This window comes from Taeniopygia guttata, chromosome 3 (assembly GCF_048771995.1).
Source record: "Taeniopygia guttata chromosome 3, bTaeGut7.mat, whole genome shotgun sequence".
NCBI lineage: Eukaryota > Metazoa > Chordata > Aves > Passeriformes > Estrildidae > Taeniopygia > Taeniopygia guttata.
The window spans coordinates 60349071-60369505 of record NC_133027.1 but is presented as its reverse complement, the minus strand read 5'-3'; the positions used below and the strand labels follow the sequence as shown (position 1 = coordinate 60369505).

Genomic DNA, 20435 nt, shown 5'->3' with positions numbered 1-20435 from the left:
AGGAAAACCTCGTCCTTTGTCAATGCCTGCTGATGGAAGCTGGATAGGAGCTGCAGAACCCTTCTCTAGGCCACGAGGATCAGGGAGAAAAGGCAAGGTTTTAGGTTTTATCCCTCATTCTCTTCCTCTCCAAAATTTCCTTGGGGTGAACTACATGAAAGATTTTAAATTAGGAATGGAGGATTATTGTTTGCATATTGGTGAACGGATGCAAAGTGACCATTGTTGAATTTAGCAGAAATGCCAGATGATAATTGAAATTTCTGAGACTATTCGGTGATGGAACTCAAATCTTCTGCCTTAAACTTGTAGTGAGCATTAAAAGTTAGCTAGAATGACTAGGGCAGATCTGTACTTGTGACTTTGTAGCACAGGTTTACCATTTTGCTCTTGCAGACAGCCATTTCCCTTTCTACCGTGTTTAATATTGATTGTGAAACTGCTTTTTTGCTAAGTCTTTTTGTTTAGCTAACTGTGGAGGCTGTTGAAGAAGGAAGCTTGTTTACAAAATTTAGGGCCTTTTAGGAGCTGCTTTTTACTGCTACTGCTTTTAGAAAGGAACATATTCTGCAGGCATCACTGAATGGGAGAGAGCCAGAAACTCATAACACTTTGTGTTCAGTTGGATGGCTTTTTTTACTTCCCACACTGTCCTCTTCCCACCCTTTTTTGTATCTGAAAGACTATTTGAGTCCTGTTAGAGTGGGAAATAAGGATGACTAGTTTATTCTTGGAATCAGTTATGAAAGCTAATGTCTAATTCTAGGTAAAATCAAAGCTAGATTCTATTACTTTCATGTAAAAGTAGAAATCGATAGTGAGAGCTATCAGCCTGCAGGGATACTAACAGAGCCATCACCAGATGGCAAGGCTGATTTTTGTGTGTATAGTTTTTTGTTTTGTTTTAAATACAAGCCTGCAGCACTTAGGTACATTTCAAGCATTAAAAAAAGGCAACACCAAACCTTTGGCTTTGTGTTGCCTTTTTTTAATGCTTGAAATGTACTGAAGAGCTGCAGGCTTGTATTTAAGCTATGTTTTTAAGACTTAAGATCAGAACCAAAGGCCTGCCTAGTTCAGCAGGATTTCTTTAGCAGCAGCTGTTTTAGTCAGGTGTCTGGGGAAGAGTTAAAACAGAGAAAGCATCACGAATCACTGGTCAAAACCAGGGAAGGAAGTGCTTGCATCTTCAAAATTAATTTCTCAAATCAAATCAATCATCTGCAAAATTAATTTCTCTTTTCCAAAGTAATATTAGTAGCTTTTAAATTACTCATGAGTTATTGAAAAGTTTATGGATTCAACTCTGGTCTCTTCAGCATTTTGATTTAACACATTAGAAGAAGATTTGTTACATATCATCTATGATAATGATTTGCATGAAGGTAGTCTGTATCATCATTTTTGGTGTGTGTGAATCTGGAATACAACACTCAAATGGTATCTCCTCTGAGTATGGATTTATTTCATTATTTGTGCTACTTAAAAAACATTAAAGATACAAAAATCTGTGAGTCTATTGATAGCTGCTTATGTCCAGGTATTTTATGAACAAAACTCCAGATCTAGGTATTTGAAGTGTAACCAGAATACTTTTATAAAAATAGAAAATGTTAATGGAGGGTTCTGAAGTCAGCAATAATTGATTTTCCCCCTCTTGTTTGTACAGGTGAAGATGTCCTCTGCAGGTACTTCAGCAATGAAAGGATACCCCCAATCATTGAGGAAAGTCCCTCCACGCAGCACCCGCTCTCCAGGCCAGTGTCTGACAGGCAGTTAGTGAGGGGAACAGATTATATTCGAGGCAGCAGGTGTTTTATGAATACAGACCTCCACAACAGTGCAACAATTCCTTTTCAAGAGGAAGGTGCTAAAAAATCATCAGTTACATCATCTGCAAAATCCTCCTCGGCAGAGCCCTCGCTGCTGGTCAATTGGTTGACGAGACTGAAATTGTTGACTCACTGACTTGTCCCCAGCGCTGTTACCAAGTGCCTTTGCTCGTCGGTCAGACTTCTCTACTTTGCAGCTTAACTGACCCACTGTGACTAATGCAGTATTCTTTTCCTGGAGAATCTCACACTTCAGCCTTTTTGTTTGTCATTTTTGATAGATCAGAGGGTTTCATAGTGCAAGGAGGGGAGAAAGGTCGAATTCCTCTTCCTGGCCAAAAACTGAAGGCATTTATTCCCGTGGAAATGAGTAAAATATCAGTGGGAGAGGCCACACATGACCTGGAAAATGCATAATGACTCAGAGGAAAGCATTGCATTACTGTGAAGTCCAGTGGCACTTTAGTTGTCTGAATGCTCAGAGGCTGGTGCAACTGGCAGGGTGTCAGAGTTTAAAGAGCTTACAGAAGTTGACACTCTCCTGACTGGGAAAATAAGCAGGGAAACAGCAATTTTGTGCAACTTAGTGGTGCTGTTTCAAGTACTGCATGAGATCGACCTTGTGAGGAAGAATTTAGTAGTGTTATTGTTCTTTCTCTGATATCCAGAGTTCCTATGAAGTCTTAGGAAGAGAGTTCTCTTATTCAGAGATTTTAGGAAGTTGGACTAATTTAATTATAAATCAATCCAACCTTATATATGTAATCTATTTTATTTGAAATCACAGTACAAATAAAGAGCACTGAACAACTGCAGTGCTCATCTGTAAAGGTGTATGGATTGCTACAACAAGCCAAGGCAATGCATCTGTAGAGGTGGTGAAAGAATATATATTTTTTCCTTAATTGTTTAAGAATGACTTGCTGTTAACCAAAGTAACCTTTAAAGACAGTCCTGTTGGACTTAAGAGAACTTTTACAGTGGTTCAGTTTTTGAATGATGTTGTTGTTTTTATGAAAAATATGTGCTACCATACACTACAATTGTAAGACATCTTGCTATTTTCTATATAGCTCTAATTTTTACCCCTCCAGAATTTTAAAGTGGCATTGGGTATTTTGGGAGGAAAATAAAACTTGTTTAACAAAAGAGGAGGATATTAAAGAGGTATTGTTTAAGAAAGAATGTACATAACATTGTTAGTATGCAAACAGTTGTGTTTAAAGTTATTTAAATGTTAAATATAGTTGTATATATTTTTACATTTAAACAGATAGAGTTTGTACCTTCCTGTATTGAAGTATTGGGCACAATTTAGTCAAATGAAAAGAAAATAAGATTTTGTATTACCTTCTAATTATAAGACTAACTATTTTTGAGGATGATACATTGCCAACAGCCTTTACTCCTTTGGTCTTGCTGAAAAGGATTTTTGTTTAATGATTGGTGGAGAAAGAGGGAAGTTAAATGCTAGTTTGCATGTAGGACTGGGGCAGGAATCACATGTGATAACAGGATGTTAAAAACACACTGTAAACCTGTCTGTGAAGATGTCACCATTCTGCTGCAATGAGCTGATGAAGTTGTGCTACAACCTTGCAGAGGGAGACAGGGTGTTTCATTCACTTCTCAATTAATTTTGTTTGTGACTCACTGATGACTGGGGAGGCTGGTTTGGACCTTTCTGATCAAAGCAGATGTCTCTCATCTGCCACTCTCCACCACTCCCCGAGATGGCAGTCTGTACTAGACATGAACTGCTCTTGTGCAAGTGAACCCTGCAACAGTTTGGTCCTGCCTCCAAGACAAGGGCTGAAACTGCCATGTTGTAGGCTCTGTGGTGTAGTATAGTCCAGCCTCAAAAAGGCTGAATTGTTCTAAGGGTGTTGTCTAAACAAGACTTTTAAAATGAAGATTCTGCTCATCTTCAATGTCGTGTTTTCTTTACTTTAAAAATGAACGGGGTCCATCATGCTTAACCTCTTATTGCGTATAGTGAATATAGAGGATGCTCTACAGTTTAGGGGTAAAAAAAAAGTCCCATAGATCTAGGGATAAATCACAGCTGATATCCTTCTGGCTTAACCTGCAAAAAAAAAAAAATCTGCTATTATGCAAAAACTTGGCTTATCTGTTGATGCTGAAGGTATGTGTATCTATCCAATGAGAAACTATATCTAGGCTGACTTCCCTAATAAGTATCATGTACATTTCCAGATGTCCTGCCATAGTACAGTACTCTACGATACTCTGAATACACTATTATGGTAGAAAAACAATGCAGGTAATTGGAAAAGATCATAAACCCCACAAAAATGGAAAATAATATTTAGTACTCATGCATATATATATATAGTAGGGATCATGCACTTTTGAAGTATTGAACAGGCTTCTGTTAAAGTCTATAGAATATGTGAAAGCCAATACCTTTGGTTTCTCTTACATAACCATTGCAAAAAAAAAAGTCCTATTTTGGATTGTAATGTGTGAGAGGAAATAAGGCATGAAAATGAGCGCTAATGGCTTGTAGAGACAGAGTGCAGGGCAATTCTCCAAGCCATGTGTTTCCTCTGGTATTACGGACAATTAAATTAATCAGTGTTTGAATTCTGGATGACTAACAGAGGTGATCACAGTACTGAGAGTATTTTACTAATTTTGTGTTAATCAATGAGCTGATAACTTTTCCTTCCTCATAAGCAGGGCTTGTTTTACAAGCAACATGCTCCATAGTCTTGGTGCTCGTTGAACAGAAAGGAGGGGGAGTAACAATCCAAAATTTAACCAAACCAGGAAACAGATGGTAAAGACTAGCTTTTAAGTTGGAGAGGATAAAGAATTTTCTTCTTGCAAAAATGTTTTTTAGTCCAAATCTTGCATCCTGTTTTATTACACTGCACCAGGCAGTCTTCACAAACTGCTTTATATCTGCAATCACATCCTGAATAGACCAAGTTACCAAGTTAAACCTGTCATCAGGCTTTAACTTAGGTCTCAATGAATTCAGCTCAAACCTTTTTTTTTTTTTACTTTCCTAGGAGCTTTCCTGCCTTCATAATTCAATTTTTGGGATATCTTACACAGGCAGAAAGGCTTTTGTGCTCATACATTCTCAGAAATGCCTTTGCCAGCAGGATTGGTATTTCAGAGGAGTGTGAATGTTGGCTTCTGCTTGAGTTTTCTGCACTAAAATATTCATCCCCTAATTTCCACCATACATCTAGTGCACCATCCTGAAGTGTGGGATAGAAATGCTCGTGGGCAATTGGAAAGAAGTGTTGTGTCCTTTGGAGTAACCTTTGTCCTGATGTACAACTGTGGCTTCTTTCTTCTCTGTAAAAGCCTGAGCTTCTCTGTAGAGCCTGAGCTTTGCTTTGCACATATTGTGGTTATGGAGCACATGCTCTTTGTGGCTGTCACATAGGAATGCTTTTGTCTCCTTGCAGGCTGTGAGGTTTTTATAATGGACAAGAGCTCTTGAGGAAGCTACTGGCTTAACTCAGCATATTCTGTGATTCACTTAAGATGTAGAAAGAGCACTCCAAAAAAACTCAGTTTGGAGAATGAAAAAAGAGGGGTCAGGCTAAGCTAAATGTATGGGTCTGTGTTGTGTTGAATGCTGCTTCAGCTGAGTGGCAGTAACTCTGCAAAGAAAGCACCCAACACAACTGCAGCATGCACATTTGTTTCTACCACTACATTTGTATGATGCTAGAATATGAAACAAGGGCAGTCTTTCAAAGCAGTTATGTATAGTTCCACACACCACACTTGAGCTGCAAGATAGATTGACAAAAGCAGTCAAGAGCTGCTGTCAGTGTGTAATTTCCCCAAATTCTGCTGCCTGTGCTTCTGCTGCATCAGTTTAAAGTAGTAACCTCTCTTTATCCTGTTGCTTTCACAATGCAAGTCCCTAACCATCAGTTTTGTCTGTCTTTGTGATAGTAATTGCTGGTAAGGTTGTTTATTCCCAGGGGACCTTGTGCAGTGGTCCAAAAGCTTAGTTTGGGTTATTCTGGACTTTGTCCAGAAGTGGAAAGTCAAATTTAAAAACAATGTTACCGCTCCAACATCATTTAAGAGTTGGGATTTTTTAAAATACATACTAGATTTGAAACAGGCAAGAGTTGTCTATTGCACATACTTTGCCAGTGGAAGAAAAAATGAGGATTGCGTACTCAGTGGAGGAAAAAACCCAAGACCTTTGGGTGTCCTCCAGTTCCTGCCAGTGGGAGAAATGTGTTTGTTTTAATATGACATAGAATAGATGTAAACATTTCTTTTTAAACCTCCCTGTGTGGTCACCTCAGTTATTCAGGATGATGTAAGCCACTGACTTTCTCCCTTAAGTGGTTATGGAGTTATCCAGTTTGTTTTTTTGGGAGAGGGTAAAGATATCTTAGACAATTACATGATTGATTAACAGAGTATGGAGACAGAGTAATTAAGAATAAAATAAGTGCCAGAGAGTGCTGAGCTACAGGGAAAATCCTTAGGGTCAATTTATGATTGTGGTTTCTGTTTGTTCTTTGGTGAGGGTGAACGTTCTCTATGCCAGACAGCAGCCAAGGAATCAGAGGACAGGCAGTCCAGTTTACTGTATCTTCAGCTGAGAGGGGTAGTTGCTTGGGCTTCTTTGTTTTTTTGGTTGATTGTTTCTGACAACCCACACCCTCCTTGGTAAGTGTAGCCCTTTACAGTGCAAGTGAGCCAGAGCAGGAAATGTACCTGTGGAGCAAACCTGACAAGATTCTGATAGATCACTGGGCTGTGCTGACTGATGGTGCTGAGCCACCACATGTTTAGATGTGCTCTGGGAGTGCCTTTGCAGGTGAGGAGCCTCAGACCCTTGTGACCTTTGCTTAGAGGCTTTTTTGTTTGGGCAATATTTACTGAGAGACATACAATATGTTACAGTCTAAAAAGATATTCAATGTTTTGACCGTGTATTTAATGCTTTTTTTTTTCCCAAGTAACTGCATGCTTCTCAGTGCTGCTTATTAATGTGTTTTCCTCCTTCATCCCCCATTAGCTGTTTTCAGTACCAATGTTCCTAATGAAATCCTTCCATATTTCCAGTGAAAATGTTCATAATGCCAAGTAGTCACAAATGAGCCGTATTTAAATCTGTAAACGAGCTCCAACCAAACAAAACTCCATTAGCAAAACATAAGAAAAAACCCCACATTTTCTGCCTTGTGAAGAACAAGTTCATGAATAATAATTAAACTAAGGATTTTCATGTAGGTATAAGATCAGCCAAACTTTAGTGGCTGCATTTTGGGTGATTTGTTTGATTTTATTACATGACAGTAGAAAGTCAAGGCTGTAGTACAGTTACTGTAGATTCTTGAAGTGCAGCTGTGGTGTTTGAATGTATTTCCACAGAATGTGATCAAAGGCTTTCTTAGGTGTAGCACAGTTTTAGCTAAAACTCTCCCACGTCACTGAATGTCCCAGTGAACATGCAGTAGTCTTAATATTGTCTGGCATATTTCTTGACCACTGATTTCTGGAGGACAGTTGGTATAAGTTCCTGTAATTGAGTAGGATGAGAGCAAAATAAATGATGTCCTAAATTAATTATTTCCCTTTTCCTATATCTTTGCTCTCTGACCTTTTCTTCCCTATATTAAGGTTAAGGGACTTTCCAAAAATTTATTTCACAAACAAACAGCTATAAAGTCTTTAATATTTATAACATAATCAGTTTGTTTTGATGTCCAAGATAGTTTTCACTAGAGCCTTCCAGCAAAAAATAGTACTGTCCACAAAACATTTCCATGTTCTTGATTCATATAAGAATTCCTCTCTACTTAGTAAGCCATTGGCTTAGACTCTGCCTTGAAGTTACTTAGACCACCCCAAGCAGTCCTTGGTCCAGACGCATCAGCTTATCATTGGATAGGAAGAAAGGATCTGTTTTTTTTTCTTCTTTCAGAGTTTTGTAACGCTGGATTCATAGGTTGCATTGGAGATATGGATGTGGACCTCCTGCCCTTCCTACCCATCAGCTAAAGCAGCAGCCCCTCTCTTCCCCCCTCATGCTCAGGATATGGGTGACAGGCCTCGAATAAAAGGCTAATGGGACAAAGTTCATGATTTGCCAAGTTGGTTTTCCTGTGAAAGTGTGGGAATATTGTGGAGTGACATGATGTGTCTCACAGTGTTAGTGCTGAGCTAATATGAGGGAGCCATAATCTAAAAATAAAAAAAGGTTTGGCAGCATAGGAGCTCCTGGTGTGCCACAGGCATGTTTCACCTAGTGCTCACAGAGAGGCCTTTACTAAAGCAAAGGGGACAAGTGAGATGCGGCTGTGTGGGAGAGGCAGTGAGGCAGATACCCTGGGGTGCTCACACTTGGGTGAATCTGCTCACAGGAAATGCATTTGACCTGCCACTGACCGTGGCTGGCTGCTGTGCTTGCAATGCATGTGGTCTGTGTGGGAAATAAGGCTTTAGATGGATGTGGAAGAGGCTCAGGTTTTGGTATCATGACTCATTTTCCCAGTGGCTGACCAATGCAGGGGAGGTGTAATGATGAGGGAAGCTGTGATGAGAAGTACTCCTGCTATCTTTCTCCCTATCAAGGAATGTCAGGGAATGAAAACAATCACCAGAAGTCTGAAGTACAAAAAAACTGAATCACACATGGATACCGAAGTGCATGATTTCTCCCACAGGTCACTCCTGCAATGATGAATTTTACATCTAGTTTGCAATGAAGTATTTGGTGTTTTTTCAAAATGCAGAGGATTTTGGACACCCTCTGGTCTCATAGAGTATTTGCTGCTCATGTAGAGAGACATCTTGGCTGGTGAGGCTGACTCTGGCAGCGATGTCTCAGGGAAGGAACTGTAAGGCGAGAATTCCATCACCCCAACTAGTTTGATACAAGCTTTTTGTGTTGGATGTGGATAACATGCCTATGTTTTAAAATAAAGTGAAAGTCAGTAATAAAATCACAAAAAGCATACAAGAGATATTTGTGGGAGAAGAGATGCTGCCAAAACATTGTTCTCTGGTTGCTTTCCAGTACTGTTGCCTAGTTTGCACCCCTAAGACAAAATTCTGGGTGCTGCCCTAGTGGAAGATGGCACACTACATGAACCCAAAGGCTTGGTTCCATTGTTGAAAGCACAGACCAAGCAACATTTCTATTGTTTTTCTCTAGGTCTTCAGTGATTTCCAGTGATGACTAGTCTCTTCAGTCTGTTGCTGTCTTCTCCCTTCGCTCAAGGTGCTCTTGCTGAGCACCTCAGGCAGTTTTGGCATTGTCACACTTGGGTGCCTGCAGAAGGCAATGTTGTGTTCAACGTGCTTGTGCTGCTTTTATACTTGAGCATAAATAAGAAATTCTCCCAGTAATAAAACAGGTTTTGTTGGGCAAGAAGTTCTGTCCTCAGCACTAGGGCTGAGCACTAGGCTCCTTCTACTTTTTGTGTCAAATCTGATTGGTTGATTAGAGCCGTTTCTGATTTATGATTGTAAGGGTGAAATGAAAACAGGGTCTTGATGAAGAAGATGTAAGTGAACATTTGAACAAATTCATAAAGGCCAAAAAAACTAGGGAAGTAAAACCAGGCACTAATTCTTTATCTGAGCAGTGCTAAACAAAAACTACACAAAGTAAATGTGTATGTGTTTTACATTTGTGTGGGGTTTCATATCTGAGTCTACTGTCTGGAAACTTCTAATATTATTCTCCTACAAGTTTCTTGACAATGAGCTGCAGGTAACTGTGGGGCGCTGCTGTACTTTGGGAGAGCAGACTGCTTGCTACACCTGGGTTTTCTGTTCCTTCCCAGCCCTCCCACTCTAAAACCAACGCACATCATATCAGGTGGTTTTCAAAATTATAAGCATGTCACTAGATCCTCTTTTCACTGTCCTACTCAGTTCAACTTTTGAGAACAATAGAAAATGTATTTTTAAAGGCTGAAGATGCTGCAATACCATAAACACAGATGTAATTATTGACTGCTTTGAGAACTGGAGCCATTGTAAGGTAACAGATATACTGCTGTATTTAAGATGAAAAGTTTTTCTTCAAGTAGAAATTGTGTTATGCTCTTGGACTATTAAATACACTCTTGATTCAGAAATGCACAAAGCACCATTTGTGCCACTTAAAGTTCACATGGAAAAGCTGAATCATCCAAGCCATCTGAATGATGCACACTATTTGGTAGTTGTTTTCTTCAGCAGGCAGCTGGTGATCTCTCTTCCTGTATTTAGGGCTTGGGTGGGGGAGGAAAAAAGGAAGACAGAAAGGAGTCTCCTAGGTGGGGGAGAACCTATTGCTTCATTTGTACAAACTTTATGGTTTTCCTGAGATCTCTCTAAATTTCTGGTAAGTTGAAACTATATTAAGAGGATTGAAGAGGCAATATATATTTCAATTAAGTTGTAAAGTGTTTTTATTTTAAAGTAATAATGCTTTATTAACATTTTAGGCACGATTTGTTTATTATAAGTTACATTTCAAGCAGTTCCTCATGGGAGAAGACATGGGATATGTGCTAGGGTTGGGGGTCCTTCAGACTTGGTAGCTTCTGTGTCTCCTGCTCCCCATTTGAACTAAGGAGGTGAACTGTGAGATTTGTTGCCTCAGTCACCAGCCAAAAAATGGTAACTCATTTTCTTTTGTGCTGTTCATGTTGTAAACTTAACACCCAATTTACATGTTTGCCTACTGAAGCTCACTGGTAATGAAGGGCTGTTTAGTGCTGAAAAAACTCTCAGGTCAGGAGTGGGACAGACATATGACAGGGTGGAACAGTTTTTTTGCAGAAAAGCCCACACATTCCCTGCTGCTATATCCGTAGTTTTCTACATTTAGGATGTATCTATTTTTCTTTGGATATTTTATTTATATTAACATTCGTGAAGAAGCTTTTTTCTGCTTTTTTAATGATCTATACCTTTATTACAGTCTGTCTTACCTAGTTAGATGGTAAGATTTTTATCAAGCCTTGTCTTCTAGCTTTAACTTCTTGAGCGTAATGGGTTGGGGACTTAATTATTCTGCATTGTACTTATTAGTACAGTTGAAAGGGTCTAAAGAGCAGCAGAATAGAAAAAGCAGTGTAGAAAGGCTTTGCTCAGATCCTGTTTGACTTTTCTTTGGCTTTTTCTTTTTTCCCAAAGCTGAAGAGGGACACAACCAGCAGGCATTCAAATCTTCTTTTGAGTCTAAATCAAACTGTGTGACTCTGTCAGTGTGAGTAATGGACTGCCTGGGAATTGATGGCAAAGTACTTGTATTTCTAACTAACACAAACAGAAAAAAAGGGCTGGGGCTCTTGTTCTCAGCAGATTCTTCAAGAGAGCCTCTCATTAACTGTACACGGGGGGCACTTCCATTCCTTTGGTGACTGTCTTTTTAGGGCTGGCTGTGCCTGCAATAATAACCTAAAGAGTTTACCAGAGCAGGTAGTTTCAGCGAGGGGGCAACAGCCCCTCTTGCTTAGAAAACATTGGCCTTTGAGAAAATACCAAATCAAACTATGTTGCATAGTCCTAAGAAAAGATGACTGCATTGGTATGATAAGAACAAGCATTAAAGATTTACGTAAGAAATATAGGACAAGAGACAATAAGCTTAAATTACAGCACAGAGCTTGAATTTGGTTGAAAAACCTGATGTGAAGGAGAGTTAAGGACTGGTTTAAGATGCTGAAGGGAGCTGTGGAACCTCCCTTATTTGAAATCTTAGAGAACAGGTTAGGCAGCCTCTGTCAGAAATAGCCTGAGTATAGTTGATCCAGCTGGGAGGGACAGACTTAATGATCTCTTGATGTCTCTACAACCTTATGAATTTGCAGAGAGGTGAGTAGGCTGTGTGTGATCGCATCCTGGTAGAGTTCATGAAGTGCTTTCAGGCCCTTCTGGATAAAAGCCACCATGCATGCTTCACCATAACCCTAGTGAAATTTGGAGGTTTAAAGGACCCTGAAGCAATCAAATGAATGCATGAGCAGATGCAATTCAGGGGCACAACACAAGAAAGGGACAGGGAGCAGTAACATTCAGATTCAGTAATTTTCCAGTTTTGTACTGATCTAGAGTAAAAGCATCAATCAAAAATTGCCATTGTTGTTCCTTCAGTTGTGGCACTTGCAGAACATTACAAAAACATTTTTTGTTTTGAAGAACTGTGGGGGTTTTCCTCTTAATAGAAAGAATTAGTAATGGTGCTACACTTCTGACAAGGGAAAGCATATTGATAGCTCTAAAATATAGTTTGGCCTTTTAAAATCAAGACAATAGACCTATAAAATATGCTCTTTTATACTGCTTCCTGATAGAGTTGAAAGACACATCCCCACATCCCTGCCATTTCTAATGTGATTTTTAATTTTTAAAAAGGAAAATAACTTGCAGACAAGTAGGGCAGCTCTGTGCTTATGGAAGTAGCTTGTTTCTGTGTATAAGTTCCTTGTTAGAATGAGCTGTGAAGCAAAAAAGTACCCATTTTCATCTTCTTTCAATCAATGGGTGGCCCAGGGATATGAACTTTATGGGGAGACACACAGGTAGCATGGTACCAAGAAATTGATTTCTCATGCAGTGCAAATTGTCAGTGGCCAGAGTCTCCAGAAAGCAGTACCAGGTGTCATGAATATTTTGACATTCAAGTCTGTAGAAAGCTCCAAGGAGGAGGAAGTGAAAGAATGGTGGCAAGCGTCTTGCAAGCAATTTTAGGGATGTGGGACTTCATTTGCACATAAGTGTGACAGCTCTTTTAAGCAAAAAGCATGGTGGGAAGTGGGGTAGACTTTATCTTTACTGCCATTCAAATGACTGAGCCATCTGCTTTTCTGTGTCATCAAGGAGCACTGTCTGGTCTGCTGCCTATATCTATTCTGTGGAATATTTACTCCATCCATAAGTAACGCACGTGCTTCTGCAGACCTGTCAGTATTGCCCTCACTACGATTCAGAGTGCACGTAAAGCCAGTAGTTATTTTAGGAAGCAATAGCTGAGTCTGTGCATCAGATTTCAAGATATATTTTTGGGCAAGTTTTCAGATAATCCATTTATAACAGCTGAAGTACTTTGAAGATATGAAGTGCCATGTTACAGATAAGTACTGATTAGTCATGCAAATAAATAGAGATATTTTAATTAGTGCAATTTCAACATGACTCGTACTGTGGAAAACAGCCCAGGTAAACATATTAAATAGGTAATTTATCAGTGGGAGCAACCTATGATTAAAGGTGTAGTGTTTTAATTTTTTGGGGGGAATAATATACTTTGCAAAGTTACAATGCAAGATAGTAACAGCCTGATAAGCTAAAAAACAATAACAGCCTCTGTTTTTCAAAGTATCCATAAAATTATAAATGAGATGTTTGTGTCTCTTCATGTCTGAGCCACAGTACAACTCCAAGTAAGCTGGGCATGCTCAAGTATGTACTGTACTGCCTGAAATGTGGCAGTCTTGCCAGCTAGTCAGTCTGAGGATACTTATATATACTGTGGTGCTATTGTAGCTTTATTCTGGGATTTGCCACCATTTTCCTGCCAGGACCCTTTCTTGCAGTAACTTCTTTTTGTGTGTGTGATCTGTCAGCATCCTGACTGGGAGAGACAGTAATTGACTGGAGTATTTGCCACAAGGCCTTCTGGTATTATGTAGGAGGTGTGGTGAAGTGTTGCTGTGTCATTCTGTATCTAGTTCACAGTCATTTTTGTATGTGTGTGCAATTATATGTAAGGTGAATAGATATGGAGGCCAGGATCAAGGCACTGTTTTGCTATACTTGCTCAGGAAGGCTTCTGAGAGTTAGAGCCAGACCTTTCATGGTCTTGGATATGGTTGCACACTGCTCTGTTGCTTTCCTTGGAATCAGGATTGGGTACATCTGTGATGAGGAATGGAGCAGAATATCAGACTATTGTTATTGATATGTGTGTGTTTATCACCTTTGACAATATATTTGGGCAATGTAAGTAATGAATATTTGATGAACTACAGGAATACGTCCATGAAAGGATTCCTTGTCTCTTTGTTTTTAGTGCCAGAACTTGTTTATAGTGGAGTGTGCCAAAGTTAACCTCCAATTAAAAAGCAGGAGAGGGAGCAGTTTACCCCATGGTAAACACCACATAGTGGCTTAATTTACTCTCTGTCAGTTAGTCACAACACCCACAGTCTTTTTAATTTATGACTAAAATGCAAAGGTGTAATATAAGTAGATTTTCCAGTCTGGTTTCCTAGTTTCAGTGGAATTTGCCTGAGCTTTATATAAGTATAAAAGTATTTACATGTGTGTATGCCTGTGGGTGAATGTATGTACCCATGCACTGAATTCTGTTTAAACTACTCAACCATAATATTTGAGACAGAATGGCATGACTTGTCAGCTCTTTGAGACTCAGTCTTTTACCTTTTCTAAAAACCTTCCAAAGAGCTTAGACTTACAAACTATAGTCAAGGAACATGAGTCTGCTGTTGCCATATGTCCCTGTTCACACAGCCCCCTTACCTAGAAAGATGATAAAACCAGGCTCAAGTGAAAGTTTACTGAAACAGCTTTTGTGTAACTTCTCACTATGCCTATATGAGGTATATTTGTCTTTTTTTTCTTCTTTTCTTTAAACTGAGAATATATAAGAATAAATTTTCACAATCATTGAGGTTGCAATGCCTACCCAGCAGGTATTTGAAGTACCTACAGAAGTTCAGTGCAAAACCTATTTTTAATCATTGCTATTCTCCTTCTAGTGTCAGGGTTACACTTCAAGTGCAGCTGTGTGTATCTCTGCCTTTATAGAAAGAAGTCAGATTTCATTTAGAGTTGTGCTGTGAAAAAAAACCCAAACAACCTCTGTGACTTCGTGACCTTTCTGAAATGTGTTCTTTGCCTTTTAAATAGGGACTTTCACTTGAAGGAATTTACAACAGATTTTCCTCTGAGTCCTTCACACTTATATCTTGGCTTCATTCCAGAGTGTAGAAACTAGATTTGTAATTGCCTTATTTACAAGTAGGGTTTCCCCTTCTCTTTGTTTGCTTAACTTGTTGGATTGTAGACTATTAGGCGCCACTTAATCGTCTAAAAAATGTTTTATTTCTATTCCTTTTCTGATAAATCACTATTTATTCTCCTGAAAAAAAACATCATCAGAATGAACAGATAAAGTGGATTATTCTGAATTTAACTTGTAATATAGGAGACTGGGTTTAGCAGAATGAAAGAAACTAGATAAAGTGGTCCTCAACTTGATTAGAAGATAATTTGACTTAAAATTCCTGTTGTATTTTTTTGCCCCCAAAATTATGGATTTAGATAAAATTTGGGTAAAACAGTGGTCTGAAATTCCATTCCAGGCTTTAAACAAGGCTCAAGCATGGTAAATGTTTTGGTGAACAAAACTATTATTCCTGATGGCTTTTGGCTTGAGATTGTTCATTAATTATTTATTTTTACCATCAGTTTGCCTCTTGGATACCTGACTGGCTCTAGAATACACACAACCAGCACAGGGACACTTGTTGGGAACACTTGTGCTTTCAGGACATGTTTAAGCCTTTCTCTCCCAAACATGCCATCAAATGCCCTTTGGCTTCCTCACTCTCCAAACCAGCTCCTTGTCAGTACTTTACCCTTCCCAGTGATCCTATCAGCAGGTCCAGCATTCTCTTTAGGAAGCAAAAGTTAATGGGTTATAGGTAATGTAGTCCAGAGTGTGTTTGGGGACCAACAGGCTATAAGAGAGATCCAGAGTGAGGCGTTTATCTTCCTATTGTCTCTTCCCCACTGGACACGTTCCACTGCAGGAAAGGGTGGCAGCAGGTCCAGGTGCTGCTAACAGGGGTGGAGGAGGAATGTTTCCTCTTTGCCAGGGTAAGGCTGTACCATGAATCCATGCAGCAAACTAGCCCTTATCTGGGAGTTCTGGACAATGTTTTGCTGCTGTATTATTTTTTTGGTATTGTATTACTTTTTTTCAAATATCATTGTGTGAACAGCTGGCACTTGCTGTCTGACTGGTGGTGCCAATAGGCTTTTTATCTGTGTGTCTCTGCTGTAGGAGAGCACCGCAGGAATTACTCAGCTGGTTGGGCTGCTGAGGGCTTGTCAGCGGTGACTAACTCTGGTTAGATTTTCTAGTCCTCTCAGCCCTCTCTTTCTTCTTATCTCAAATAGATTGCGAAAATATTCTGCATGGTAAAAATGGACTTGTCTGTAGCAGTGCAGCAAGCAGATTATGTATTACAGCCTGCTGTACAAGTCTTTTGGAAATTGTTTGCTTACATGGTTTCCTGTGTGGATTTTTTTGTGGCATTTGACTGCTTGGCTGAGCTGTGTGGGTCTCTGCTCCCAGACAAACTTTTGCAGTGGGAGAAAGATGTTTTATTGTTCTCTGTGGCTGAATGCTGGTATTCATAAACACACAGCCTGTCTAGTCATGCACATAAATAAAAATCCATTCAAGATAATGATGACAAAAACGGAACATACATATGTCAGATCATATTCTGTAAATACAGACAATGATGAGGTTAGTAGAATCTACTTAACTTAGGTCTTGGTCCTGCAGGCAGTTATCAGCGTGCAAATACATTTATGTAGCACTTGACTTTTAGGACTGCTTGAGTTTATAAGATTAGTCCAAAGGCTGTGGAACACACATAGTCATTTTGTTCAACTCATCTAGTTTAAAGTGTTACTGTCTCCAGGCTGTGGTCATACGTGTTTTGTATTTCCTCTCTGGGGAAGGCCACCCCAGAGGTGGCTGTTGCTGTTAACTGGGAGCTGGCAAGTTGTGAGTGCAGGTCCCAGGGCTGCTGCAGCCTGCCTGCCTTCTCTTCTTGCATCCCGGCCTTAGGAAAAGTAAGGTCATGGTGGAGAAAGTAATGTTTAACTCTCATTCTGTGATGTCCTAGAAGACTGAATATTTCCACAAGTGTTGGGCAATCAAGAACTAGCCATGGCTCTTTGTGTTTCCTATTGGGGCCAATAGGGTGACTGACATTTTATACTGCATGTAGCTTATTGCAAGATTCAGGTGTGAAAATTCTTATTAATGCCTTCAAGTTTGACATCTGGAAGGAAACTTTGAATGGCTTGTTAGATCTCATCTGCAAACTAAAACAACCAAATTTAAAAAAAGTCTTTGGAGCTAAGTCACTGTTTAAAACCATTAAAAACAAGACAGAATTTATTAGATTTAGGTTTTTTTTTCTTTTTTAAAGAGATTTAAAGCACATATATATTCAATATGGTGACAATGAACACTGCCATTTGTAACTATACTTTTTGATACCTTGAAGGCTTATGAGGCATGGTCTCTCAGCAGACATTGAGCTGTTGCTCATTCCCACACCATTGCTGTTGTCGAATTGACTGAAATGTGAAAGTCTAGATATCTCCTTAGGGGGTAGTCTCATGCTTTATCATGTGTTATCAGAATTCAGGTTTGATTGATTTCATGCCAGTGAAAAATAGTGTATAGCTGAGTGGTAATGGAAACCTGGATACAATGAATAGCAACAGAAGAACTTAAAGGGAAAGAATGAGAACAAGAAGCTTAATCTTCAGCTTTTCTATATATAGAAAACTCCTCAAGGGTAAGCACATACTGTGTTGTACAAATACATTTAAAATGTGTTTTGTAGGCACATATTTTCGATATGTTGTCATGATCAGAAACATATGTAGACTCTGCAAAGTTATGTGAAGCATGCAGAGCCCTTGCTCATGCACATAAGTAGAAGCTATGCATGGTGTATCTGTGTTTAAACATTCAGCTGGAGGAACAGCCACAGAAGAACTACTTCAGAACCATCAACCATCCCAAGTCAGGAAGCCACAAATCATAGGTCTGAAATTTACCACACTGGCATGTCTACATAAATAAAACTGACTAGAAGAATAGGAGAGAGGAAAAACACATTTACAAATAGTATTAGGTTAGAGAAGAGGAAAAATGCTAAACCCTTTTCTTGGCTTCAGTCAGAAGGCTGGAGGATTATTACAGGCAGGAGCTTGCAGACTTTAGCTAAACAACTTCCCGGTGCTGAGTATGAGTCTTGATTTTTATTTATATATATGCATACAGTCAGGGCTTTACACATAATCATTACTTTGATAGAGGCCAAGAGGGGGCATGGTTGGATTTGTTTTTTCACTTTCCAGGTACTTTGTCATCATCTTACTCCCTCTTTATCTCTGCCAAGTCTTTGGGATGGAATGATGTAATCTTCTTTATCTACCTAGTATCTACCATGATGAGCCCTTGATCCTGACCAAGGGTGTTGGCTGTTTCATGAATGCTGAATTGAGAAGCAGCCATAGGAAAGCTGAATTTCTATTGCAGACAGCAACACCTCAGCTAGAGTAAATACAACTGATACTTGTAAAACCACTGAGACAACTGCTGGTTGTCACAAAGCTTTATATAGGTCTTGTTACGTCAGTGCTCTTCCAGTCCTTCCAGCTTGTGCCAAAGCAAACTCCCAGAACCTCTCTCCCCACTCGGTTGTCACACTTGCAACTTCGATTCTGCTGCAGCTGGGCTGGTGGAAAAGTAGCTTGGGAAAAGCAGCTGCTCCGAATGACCAGTCGCTACTCAGCTGCAGATGTTCCTGGAACTGAAGTAGGCTTGGCAGGTAAAACAATTCTTGGAACTGAAGAGTGAGAAAAAGGGGTGTCAGTAGATCTGAAGAAAGGAAGCAAAGTCAGCATTTGTGTTTGTTTAGAGTTGTCTTTTCCTTCTGTCTCTCTGAAGAGACTCACTGCACAGAAGTGTAATTGACCCTGATGTGGAGCATCTCCACATGGTAGAGAAAGTCTGGTGCTCACTTCATGTCTGGGAGGTATGTAGCACAACTGGTGAGAAGGTAGCAAGAATTACTGCTCTTCCTACTGCACTCTTCTTGGAGCTCTACCCAGGTCTTCTGCTTCCAGCTTGGAGGATGTAAGGGAAGAGGAAAAGAAGGAAAAGAACTATGTAAGTTGAGGAAACTTCCTTACTATCTAGCAATGTCTGAAATTTTAAATGGTTGGGTAAAAGGAAGAGTTTTCTTGAGACTGGACATTATGAAACTAGAATTGAACACACAAGTTCAGCTCAACCATCTGGCTTCTCTGAGAAAAAAAAAAAAAAAGAAAGAGGAGATTCCTCTGTAAGTGCCTGGAAGCTGGGAGCTTTCTATAGGAGAAGGATGGGTAGGTTTAGAAAGTTTAATTTTTTCCTTAGGCTCTGCTGTCAGACATCATAAGCAGATGTTGCACATAACCCTAAGGAAAATGGCTGTCAAGAATGCATTGGCACTAATGCTGTTAGGTGAGGACTGGGGCGCTGGTAGAGACCAGGAGCACCGGACCAGAGCTGTTTCTGTGGGAGAGAACCTCCTGTTCTTGTTCCAAGAGCTGACTTCTGTGTCATTGTAACCATGGCATTGCCATCATCTTCCTTAACTTAAAATTATGAGGGTTTAGTCAGGAATTTTGAGTCTTTACGTATTTGTATTTCCTGTCTTGAAAGGATAAGTGCTGCTGTTAATGAGGAGGATAGATCTTGGGCGGCATTTAATAACAAGTATTTGTTTTGGGTGCTGACTGGGGACTGCAATCCCCCAATTTGGGTAGCAAAGTTCCCTTGTGTTTTGTGGATTTACATCTGCCCTTCACAACACTTCCATCTGCAGGAGAGAACAGCCATTGCTTTCCTTGGATGATTTGAGCAACTGAGACAGAGGTAAACTAAGCTTGCTCAGCACTGCAAAGCAAATGAGGGAATGGAAAGGCCTTGAACTGTAAACCAGTGCTCTTCTGCAGCTGGATTATCTTCCCTGCTGTCAATCTCCCAACTGTTCCATTCCTGTGGATAATTCAGTAGTGCATGACAGTGGTCACCAGCCATTACTCCGTCCTTGGAATGACCTGTGCTTGATGGGGTTTCTGTGCCTGCAGAGAATTCAGCTGAACTTGAAAAAATTAGTCTGCAAATTACCCCTGAGAAAAAATACAGTTGAATATTTCTCTCTTGTGGATTAGAATGCACAGCTTTCCTTACTGGAGGAGGGGGAAGGAAATGGTTTGAGCTGTGGTATTGAAAAGTTGTGTAAAGAGAGGCTTAGGGTTTGTGTTTTGTGGTGTTTCCATTGCCTGCTCCGTTGTGTATGTACAGAGCACCATGTCCTTGGGGACAAGATGCCCACACTGCTGTTACCTTCTGCAGCAGAACGCTGAGCAGAGAGCTGTGGGTGGGGGAGCCTCTGATGGGTGTAATCATTGAAGTGAACCTGTTATCTCTTACAGATTTTGGTGCAGATTTATATGTGGCATTTCTTCTAAAATACCTTCATACCTAGTTTCTAAAAGCCTTTTATGTGTAATATTCCCTTTGAGTTTCTCAAAAAAAGAGAAATGTGTGATAAGGCAGGATTGGAAAAGGACACTTAAATATTTGATTTGACTACTATTTTTGGGATTAAAAATTGTCATAACTAGTGATATCTTTAATACCTTGTATATCTGTAGTCTCTAACATTTTACACAAATGAATGCAGTTCCACATTGCCAACTTTTACCACGCTTTGGTTAGGTGGAGTTCCTGCAGTCATGCACAGGAACTAGATA

The 20435-nt window shown here is 39.7% G+C and overlaps 2 protein-coding genes across 7 annotated transcripts in view; both read left to right on the top strand.

Annotated features, from left to right (window-relative positions):
* The window catches only part of CNKSR3 (CNKSR family member 3), a 53281-nt gene extending 50300 nt beyond the window's left edge, over positions 1-2981 (top strand). For both annotated transcript variants that reach the window (XM_012572602.5, XM_072926957.1), the window contains exons 12-13: positions 3-92; positions 1670-2981. In XM_012572602.5, the coding sequence (XP_012428056.2) occupies positions 3-92; positions 1670-1968 (389 nt within the window). In that variant the 3' untranslated portion in view covers positions 1969-2981. The remainder of the gene's footprint in view (positions 1-2; positions 93-1669) is intronic.
* Positions 2982-3907: 926 nt separating this feature from the next.
* Positions 3908-20435, top strand: part of IPCEF1 (interaction protein for cytohesin exchange factors 1) — an 87730-nt gene continuing 71202 nt past the window's right edge. For 3 of the 5 annotated variants that reach the window (XM_072926962.1, XM_072926960.1, XM_072926958.1), the window contains exon 1: positions 3908-18460. The gene's annotated coding sequence lies outside the window, so the exon portion shown is untranslated. The remainder of the gene's footprint in view (positions 18461-20435) is intronic. The other 2 variants (XM_072926963.1, XM_072926959.1) reach the window with 1 other exon arrangement.